General features: G+C 40.3%; 1 protein-coding gene across 4 annotated transcripts in view; it reads left to right on the top strand.

Moving 5' to 3' along the window:
- Nucleotides 1-1,499: 1,499 nt before the first annotated feature.
- TRPM3 (transient receptor potential cation channel subfamily M member 3) overlaps nt 1,500-10,846 on the top strand; it is a 940,843-nt gene continuing 931,496 nt past the window's right edge. For all 4 annotated transcript variants that reach the window (XM_078675756.1, XM_078675753.1, XM_078675754.1 and 1 more), the window contains exons 1-2: nt 1,500-1,600; nt 6,092-6,305. In XM_078675756.1, the coding sequence (XP_078531882.1) occupies nt 1,598-1,600; nt 6,092-6,305 (217 nt within the window). In that variant the 5' untranslated portion in view covers nt 1,500-1,597. The remainder of the gene's footprint in view (nt 1,601-6,091; nt 6,306-10,846) is intronic.

Raw genomic sequence — 10,846 nt, 5'->3', positions numbered from 1 at the left:
CATCCATTTTTTACCATTTATGTAAAAGATAGCTTCTAACTTTGCTCCTGTGTAATCCTGATGTCAAATTCTTTCATATAATTCTAAAGCTGCTAATTTTCTTTGTAGTAAATATATGGTTACATTTGACAGTCTTATCTTCTGGGAATCGCTGTTGTACAAATGCTAATCTTTGGAAGCCCAGTGTGACTGGCTTCCACCTGTATGCATTCATTTCAATATGTTGCCTCCAGGAATGGACACCATGTCATACTTTAGACCGCAAAAAGGGCATGAATTAGCATTTGACAGATGGTACTCCATCCCTCAGGGCGGCAGAGGACAAAACCACTGTCTGTCAAATTTAGAGATGACCGCCAGCCCAGTGGTCATCTCTGTACATTAAAAGCAACTGACCTCACAGCTGTTTCTTTCAGCGAACAGGCCCATAGGAATGAATGGGAAATTGCATGCGCAATTTGCGAGTACCAATAGGTCCTCGCAAATTGCACATGCAATTTCAGGGTGCAAGGGTGTCAAAAGGACACTCTATTGCACCCTTGAAATTGATCTGTGCACATATGTTGTGCACACACATGCCGTATGAGGACATGTGTGTGCGCAACATGAAACTTTGAAAAATGCACAAAAGTAAATTTTTCAAAGTTTTTGCAGATTACCATGAAGTTCAACTTCATGGTATTATGCACCCCCTATTAGCGAAATCGCTGATTTTTTTACTTTAATGCATTGCATTTAAGCAATCTCAATTTGCGATTCCTTAAATGCAATCGCAATTTAAGTAATCGCAATTTAGCGATTACTTAATGATGATGCATCCCAAATGCAAAAATACTTCTCGAAAAGGGGCAGTTTTTTCTTTTGATGCATGTGCCTGTTAATCTCCCTGTGCCTAGCAAAAAAATGAATGTGTCCTCATGTAATGCAACGGGTGCTATGTAAAGTGCTCTGATACCCGATTCGGGACAATTACGCGCCATATAAAACTCTGTTAAAAAAATGCTTATGGTACCACTGGTGAAGTCGTTACAAAAGAAAGTTGCATTAAGAATTCCTCTACTTCAAACATAGAGAACATTATTTTTTTATACGTATTCTTTATTCCAGGGTTTCATACATAACCTAAGAGCATTATAATTTTTCAGTATTAAAAAACACGGGTGAAATACTTTCAAGACAAAATGATTTTCAAATTGAAGCCCGTATACTTGTAGTAGTGTGAGTGCCAAGATTTGAGCACTATGTGAATGTGTTAATAATACAGTAGCAACGAAGTTAAAAGTTGCAAGCACCATGAGCGCTTGAAACCTGCACAGTGGATTGTCGTGACGTACAGCATGTTCCCGTCTCACCCGAAGAAATAAATGCGCGTCATTCTCTTCTCTGATTCCGCAGGTGTTGCTGCGGGCGCCTGATAGGCCAGCATGTTGGGCTGACTCCAAGTATCACCATCATCCAGAATGAGAAGAATGAAGGCAGGCTTCATCGAAATGACATCCAGTCGGAGAAGTGGTCTGTCAGCAAGCACACCCAGCTCAGCCCCACCGACGCCTTTGGGACCATTGAATTCCAAGGAGGAGGGCACTCCAACAAAGCTATGGTAATTTATTTAATTCATAGTGACCTGTAGCCATCAACAGCTAAGCATGTTACTATCAGTCTCACTGCATAGTATAGGATACACGCAACGTTACTGTCTGGACAAATACCAACAATGTTGGGTATTTGTGTTTGGACATGGCTAGCTTTCTCCTCTGGTTCTCTTGTCTTCATGGATGAGGCCACCAGCTCCTCTGGGCATTCACTGAATGAATGCCCCCACTACCCTTTGCTTTACGGGTATAGCTCATTCTTTCAAGTCTACTCCTAATCAGCCCTTCGAGCAGGATTTAGCAGGCGTTCATGCCTGTTCCTGACCTGGAAGGGGCAAGTTCTCAGCAATATAAGCCCTGAAACTCCGAAATCCTCCTCAAACCACTGCAGCCTGTGGGCTCTACCATGTATTCCCACAGAGCAGTGGGTTTCATTTAACACCCAGTAACTCAGGTGCATGCAGCTGTTCAGCAGATTAGGTAGACACATTTTTTTTTGGTATATTTTTTTTTTGTAAACCTTTTTATTGGATTTTACAGTTATCGTACAGGTTATATATCAGTCAATAGTGTTTATCATTGCGCAACATTCATTGTCAACATTTGCATAGGGACAACTGCGTGTCTATTGAGGGAGATGCCGCTCTTCGTGTGTGGGGCAGGCCTAGATGGTTGCCTTTTTGGGGATGTCGGGAGGCCTTATGGAATAACCAAGCAGGTTAGGTAGAAAAGATGGTGGAGGTTAGTGTTTGCAAAACAAATGACACAAGAGCAGGGCTTCCCTCTCCTTGCTGATACAAAGCCTCTCTGTGTGCATCGATGAAGAAGAATCGTGCAGAAAGGGGACAGGGACTTCCATCTCAGAAGAGCTTCTCCCTTCCTCCTACCTTCTACAGGAACCCAATCCGCTTTAAAGGCCCTCAGGAATGCTCTAAGGGCTATCTCCACTCTATATGCCTGTCTGGCTAGCTCTCTCCATCGTCCATCTTGTGAAACACTCTTACACAGGAGACCCAAAAAGGATTCCTGTGCCCTTGTAGTTTCTTTCTCTCATACACACACACATGCACTCTCACATGCATATATATACACACACCCACACCCACACTCACCACACACACATATCTGCACCATCCATTCCTCATATGAATGGAGCAAATGACCTGAGTGAAGCGACTGGCAAAACCCTTCTTTTACAGCCAGTTTTGCTGTGAAAGTAACAAGACAAAGGTGAACACCCCCTATTGCCCCGACTGCCAGCATTTCACCAGTCCAGATCGTAGTCACTCCTAACAAAGAAGGGTGCGCTTAGTGTGCCCTCTAGACTACAGAGCCCATATCTGAGAGAGACGTCTTGACAGAGGCCTTGACTGTACACATGATTCTCATGGTTATATTCTGCGCAGAACAAGCATTGGCAAAGCCAATAGGTTTCACCTATGCAAGAGCTGTTGGCTTTGCCAATGTTTCTTAGCCATGTTATACACCACTGTGGCTGCTGTTCAGCATGATAAAAGGTAGTGGCGTAGAGGAGAATTGCATGGAGTGTCATAGAGTGGAATGGTGAAGAATGTCATAGAGTGCATTGGCATAGATTAGAGTTGCTTAGAGTGCAGTGGCGTGAGGTCAAGCACTGTGTCATAAAGTGCAGTGGCATAGAGTACTGTGGCATTGTGTGGAGTGGTGCATTGTAGAGTGAGATGGCGTAGAGGAGTGGTGCAGTGTAGAGTGCAGTGGTGTAGAGTGGTGTAGAGTAATGGCTTAAAGTGGCGTAGAGTGCAGTGGCATTGAGTGCAGTTGGGCAGAGTAAGTTAGAGTGGCTTGCAGTCGATTGGCATGGAGTGCAGGGGCGTAAAGTGAAGAGGTGCAGATTAGTGTGCATTGGCGTAGAGTGTATTGGCCAAGAGTGTAGTGGCATAGAGTAAAATGTTGCAGAGTGCCATAGAGTGGAGTGAAGTGGAGTCGATTTGTGCAGAGTAGATTGGAGTATCCTAGACTGGAGTGGCGAAGAGTGCAATAGTGAAGAATGCAGTGGTGCAGAGTACAGTGGCTTAGAGTGCAGTGGTGTAGATTGGAGTAGTGCAGAGTGGAGTAGAGTGCAGTAGCGAAGAGTGCAGTGGTGCGGTGTACAGTGGAGTGGTGCAGAGTAAAGTGCAGTGGAGTGGAGAGGTGCAGAGTAGAGTGGAGTGGCATATGCATGGTATGGTAGTACACTTCCATCACAGACAATACATCTTCAATTGAAATCAACATTTGCACAGACATACGGTTTCACTAATAAAAGTATGCAGTGCATAAATGATAATGTGTGGAAATGTCATCACCTAATGTATTGATTTGTTTTGATCATTTTAAAATATTTGTTTCCATCACACTTCAGATTTACTAAAAATGTGCTTTATTTGGGCTTTTCTAATTCTGAAATATCTGCACAGTTCATTACAGACATTTACATTTTGTTGTGTGCTAGAAAGAAATAACATTGTAAAGTCTTCCTCAAGCACTCCCAAGAGCAAACATGATTGTCACATAAATCCTGTCACTTTAAAGTCAGAGAAAGAAAAGCAAACACCAAGCTCCCTGGAAGAAAGAGCCTCATATCTGATCTCTATCTTTGAATGCACAGCAAATGTGACAAGATCTAAAATCATGTTTACAGAAATTGAGCACTGTTGGATGAATACATTTAATAGGGGTTGGGCAAGGGGAGGGACGAACACGAGCTGGACAGTCCAAAACAAATAGAACCAGCTAATAGAAAGCAAGAAAATATGAACTACACACCACAAAGCCATTGGTAAACAATCGGAATGCATTACCAGGGAAGGTTTCCGAATGTCTCCAAGATGTTGTTAGCAAACCAGAAAGCTGCACTGTCTGTTAGGCTTCGACCTAAAAATGAGAAAAAAGGGACAGAGACATGCTGTGGTAACCAGGGTAGGAGCACCCAAGATCGATGGTCATGTACTGCTAAGAACTTTGTCAACTATGCATATTTTGAAGCGTGTGATTTATGCATTCTTGATCTGTAGCAATACATAGCTGCCAGTGAGCAGAAAATGAGAGCTCAGGTTTTACATTTTCAAATGATACTGGCATCAGAGGTGTGTAAGCTGTAACTGTGGTTCAAGAATTTTGAAGGACCTAGATAAACTGTCTTACAGTAGTCGAACCTCAAATATATAAGAGGATCCAGTTAAAGATGCTCTTAATGCTAGAATAGTTGAATGGAAATAATCAACCCGAGTTATGTAGATGTATTGGTAGTACGGAGGTAGCAGTGTTTATACTAAGAACATGAAGCTCAGAACAGGTTTTAGTGCTCTCTCAGTCATCTTTTGAGAAATGTAGTATTATGTCCATATACATTGTCATTTTTGCACTATTTTGTTAGAAGGCTGTAGCCTTCCCTCACAAGGTATCTTTGTTGTTGCGATTAGATTCCCTATGCATTTTTAGATGAAGTTGTATTCGTGTGTTTTTCTGTGTTCAGGTCAGGGGTAAACCATTTACCTTCCTCTTAAATCTATCCATAGGTACAATAGACTACCCAGAGGTATGGTAACCTTACACACAGTTATCTGTCGTTCATTCAGATTGAGCAATAGTACAGTAGGGCAGTGAGACATTTTTCAACATTTGCATGTGATAATTATATCAAATGATATCAGGCATTAATATTATTTGTTAAACATGAGATGGTAGTGTAATCTAAAATGGGACCCTAAAGTGGTCAATAGGAGTGAATAAAATCCGAATTTTCCCCATAGGACTTATAACATCCAAAGAACATTGTTTATTAACACTTGTGCCAATGATAAGTTGGGAGAGTTATAATACTGAAAAAGAGTCCAAAAAATGTTCAGCTAATAGATTTGACAGCCATCAAATGATATATTGTAATAACTAATTATGTATTGGTAAGAGCTGTAATTTTATATGGAAATTTCAATTTATATATGTAATATGAGCATTTAGGTATAGTAAGCCCAACGTAAACGTAGCAAAGATGGCTAGCTTGGTAAAACGAAGTTCCATTCTGACCATAGAAGGGAAGTAAATCACTGCTAACCCCCCACATTTTACAATTATAGGAAGTACACTGAAATGTCAGTACAAATTCAGTTCCCATGTACAAAACTACTTCCTGTACTGGCTAGTAAACTTCCTTGGCCATGAGGGATCATCAAATAAGAACACTCGTGCTTAGAAAAAGGTCATATTTATTAGCAGCCATCTTACAATAGGAGGACTCATGGACATGCATCGAAATATATATGTAAACTATTGATTGGTTGTGTTTTAACAGTAACGTGTACATTTAAGGTTTGATGTTTGTTGTATCAAAAAAGGATATTGATTTTCTATGCCCACTTTGCTATTTCTTTGAGGGCTTCATATGCTGTAATCTGCTTTTTCAAGATCACTGCTTTATAGAATCAGATACATTATTTTAACCATTCCTGTTTCTTTTCTTCTGAACACTTCTCTGTGCGCAGTATGTTCGTGTCTCCTTTGACACAAAGCCTGACCTCCTTCTGCACCTTATGACCAAGGAGTGGCAATTAGAGTTGCCCAAGCTTCTCATCTCTGTGCATGGAGGCCTACAGAACTTTGAACTTCAACCAAAGCTCAAGCAAGTCTTCGGCAAAGGCTTAATAAAAGCTGCCATGACAACCGGAGCATGGATATTCACAGGTGGTGTCAACACAGGTGAGCATGATGAAGCATTTAGCATTTACGTTTTTGTAGTAACTTAGAACTTTTTGAGTGAGTTGAGGATATTTGTGATTGCCAATTGTTTGTCAGTCTTATAAAGAAAATGGCAGCAGTTAAACCAGCCCCGGTCATACATAATTTAGATGTAACATGTACTGATATGATATTGTAAACTTGTTCAATACTTGCTCAACACTCGGCTACAAACTATTGGCTATTGACTTGTGAGCGTTACGTAGTTAAGCAACTCGGGAATTTCTATTAGCACGGAGAAACCTAAATCAAATAACCGTCAAAATGCATGCAGCAACTCAGAAAGTTTTTTCCGTGAGTATTTGTTTACTGTCCTTTAAAAAAAAATATATTTTTTTCATTTCAAATCCAGGACCATCATATTACACAGAATTTAGTTATTACTTAATCATGATACAAATTGCACAGGTCATTTAGTAGATATATACTTTAACTGGGGATAAAATTAAAGTAGATAGTTCATAAAAGTTTATACAAAGTGGGTAAACAACGGGAACCCCAAAAAGAAAAAGAAAATAGGAGAGAGAAGGGGTCACCCCTAAGGTCTTAATGGTATTGATCAATCTGTACAATCTAATGCTTAAGACCATTTTGTAAACAGTTCATAAGGTGCATAACACATAGAGCATATCGGAAAATAGTTACCCAAACATAATTTACATTACAACCCTTGTGGACATATCTTCTTGTAGCAGCTCCCTCATTCCTCTGTTCCATTCAGCAATAAGAGCCCAGCTTTTCCTCCCCAGGATTCTAGCCTGTCTTCCCCTACAGGCATATAGAGCCTTCTTTTGGTTATAAATCCCGAGCAGTCTAGCAAGCCACATCTGAAATGATGGAGGTTCTGCATCTTTCCACCTAGCAGCTAGCATAATTCTAAATACTGCTGTCCCCAGAAATAGACAGTACCCATGTGCAGAATTTAGGGCCAGAGAGCTATCAGTTTCAGTGTCAAAGCTTTTATTCGATTAGCACTTTGCAAATCATAAAAAGTACATCATAATTACAATATATGTTTAAATCGCAGTATATAATACAGATAAAAACTGATTGACTATAAAAACTATGGATAAAAACAATTATGACAGTGTGTACAGAAAGGTATAAAATCATGAGGATGGTAGCTCAACTGTACAACAAATTTTCAAACATGATTTCAAAAAACAAGCTACACATTTAGCGACATTTTGTGAGTCTAACGACTGCAAGGCCAGATAAGCTGGGCGACAAGTTCTCAGGCCCATTGCACGAAGAAGGGGGATAATCCAGCGCTTGCGAGGTTGTTCGTAGTATCGGCAGAACAAAGTTACATGTAATGTAGACTGAGATGATATCCCATTACACGGGCATTTAATCAAATCATGGGACCAGTTTGCTTCAGTGGGGAAGGTAACAAGACGAAAGAAGGAATTAAAACGAAACCTGGTTAAGACAAACTTTTCATAGTTGGATAGGAAAAAAAGTTAAATGTGGTTGAATACCAAAAGTGGTCTGGACCATTAAAATTTGCACATTAGTTGGTTTATTTACTTCTTGAGAAAGCCGCAAATCTCTGAGATAGTTTAAACAGAGATTTTTCAGTGCACTCCTAGAAATATCTGATGTTGAGGTGGGCTCAGAGAAGTAAGATGTGCAATTCAAATCCTTTAGAAAATTGGAGACATACAAGAGACAGGGAATTTTGCTCCAACAATCCAAGGATAAACAGTCAGATATTAGTGAACGGGTTAAATGGCATTGCGGTTTATTCCAGATACGGTGCCATAAAAGGATCGGTTGACATCTGATGTTATCAGTTAAATAGTCACATCCTAACATCAGCAGTGTGGGGGTCAGTTCAAATCTAAAACCAAACAGTTTCTCCCAGAAATCAAGCAACCCCTTTTTCAATACACTTAATTTGGTACAATCACAGAACATATGTATCAAGGTTGCTGGACCTACCCCACATCTAGGACATTTATCATCCTGCCTTTTTCCCCACAAAAATAACGTAGAGGGTGTAAAATATAGAATAAAAATTGTTTTGTAGAGTTGTGCCTTTAAATTAGTGGATAGAAATAGCTTAGCTGATAGGGATAAGCTCATGTATATATCCACGTCGGGGTTGTCCAATTTCACTACCCAAGATGTCTCATGTTTTTCCAAATCATCTGGCAGTTTTTCCAGTAGTAAACTGTAGGTATCCCTGATTTTATTTGATCTCCTGGTGATAGCTACTAGCAGAGGTATCCTTTCTAAATTCATCGTATAACTGCAGATTTTTAAAATACTCCTAATCTGTAAAAATTTGAAATAATGACTTGCTGGGATTCCAAAATCACTCTGAAGCTGTGAGAATTGCAACACTTGTGACCCCCATAAAGGTCCCCGATCGTGGCAACCCACAGCTCTTCCCATCTTCTCCCCATATCATCATACACCTGTTGAGGAAATAACGAAGAGTGCCACAGGGGGTTATACCTACAGACTCTAGGAATCCTCATACAGTTTGAGACTTGCTTCTAGATTCTACATGCACTATTTATTACTTTAAAACAAACTTTTTTGTAATAGCTCGGCTCTGTTTATCTTAATAACAGGCCTCCTCCCCAAGAGCAAGTTCATATACTGTAGGCCTTCTTGGATCTTCCTCCAGTTCGTTGTATCTATCTCCATAAAACAAGGAGGTCATCTGTTGAAGAGGGGCCGACCAATAATAAAATTAAATATTTGGGGCTGTAAGCCCTCCTCTACATTGCGGGAGGGATACAAATTTAAGTGCTCTCCTCACTTTCCCATACTGCCAAATAAATTAGAAAAAATAGAGTCTAAGATTTTCAATACATGACTATCCACGACCAAAGGTATTGAGCGGAACAAATAAAGTATTTTAGGCAACACTGTCATTTTCAAATAATTCCTTCTTCCTATAATAGAAATATGTAACCCATTACCTCTCTTTAGTTCCTTAGCTATGGATTTAATGAAAGGATCAAAATTCACTTTAATGATATCATTCACTTTAGCGCTGACTCAGACCCCCAAATAGACTACAGACTCTGCGCGTCTAGAGTCATTAAAATCCATGTTTCCTGTACATACCACAATGGTCTTCCTTTCATTCATAGCATAACCTGAAAGAGTCCCAAAACCATCTGCTATCTGAGTAATTTCCTCGATTGCCTCTGCTGGATCCGTGGTTAATATAGCCAGGTCATCGGCATAAGCCAGGACTTTTGTCTCATATCCCCTAGTTATTACTGGCTTAATCTTCTCGGATTGTAGAAATTTCGCCAAGAGAGGGTTAATACACATAGCGAATAAAATGTGAGAACAGGGACAACCTTGCCTCGTCCCCCTGGTCACTGCAATATTACTAGACTCCCTCTCCATTATTTGTACCCGGGTTTTTGGTTCATTATACATAGCTTTGACCTGAATTTGACCCCCCTCAAACCCCTGTTCTATTAAGGAGACGTGCTTCTCTTCCGTCTCTGCTAACTCCCGCATTAGCTGTTGATTCCTACTCCTCCGTGATGTTCTAGCCTTTGCCACAAAACTAATGGTTTCCCCCCCCCCCCCGAGACCAGCTTTAATAGAATCCCAGACCGTTCCCCTGCCGGCACTATATCTATTCATATCGAAGAATTCCTGTGACCAATTCTTGATATGTTCAATTTAATCACTTTTTACCAATAGTTTTCTATCCAGTGTCCATTTCCTCTAGGTTCTCCTAAAGTTTGCATTTTCCATCTCCAAGGGTCTGAGATCACCTTCGGAAGTTTCTTAATGCTTGATACCCTTAATACATCTCTTGTACAGAAAAAATAATCAATCCAAATGTACTACCTGTACGGACATGAATAGTATGTGTAGCCTGCATTATTTGAATTATTTAATGCCAGGCATCCATTAACCCATGACTATTATTAAGAGAGGCTAGTGGTCTGTAAACTCTGGGCTTTGGACCATGATACACCCCTTGACTATGTGGTCCTTGTCTAGAGTCAAGTGAAATATTAAAATCGCCACACACAATTAGCGGGCTAGAGCGAGATGGGATCTCCAGCTCCAAATCTTCAAATATCTGAGGGTCATCCTGGTTTGACCCATAGATTGAACATAAGGTGAGTCCTGCCTCTAGTTCTACAATAACCCACCTCCCCAATGTGTCCGCTGCCTTTTGCTTAGCCAAACCCCAATTGATCTTAGCTAGTATAGCCACTCCCCGCATATTTGAGGTTTGGGAAGTGCATGCTAATAGATTATATCCTCTGATACCCAGCAGCTCCTTCTTCCCCTATGGAATATGGGATTCTTGTAAGGTTATTAAATCAATATTGTTTGTTCTCACAAATTCCGATAAGCTCACCCTTTTTGCCCTATCATTTAATCCTGCTACATTCAAAGAACAAATATTTAACCTCCCCACCTGGTTTCAATTTCCAAACCTCCATATAATCCCATCCTTCTCTCTCCTTCCTCTACCATCATAAGTAAAATGACCTGCATGTTCTCTC

The sequence above is a fragment of the Lissotriton helveticus genome, chromosome 2_1, assembly GCF_964261635.1.
Source record: "Lissotriton helveticus chromosome 2_1, aLisHel1.1, whole genome shotgun sequence".
Lineage (NCBI taxonomy): Eukaryota > Metazoa > Chordata > Amphibia > Caudata > Salamandridae > Lissotriton > Lissotriton helveticus.
This window is presented reverse-complemented; position numbering and strand designations above follow the sequence as displayed.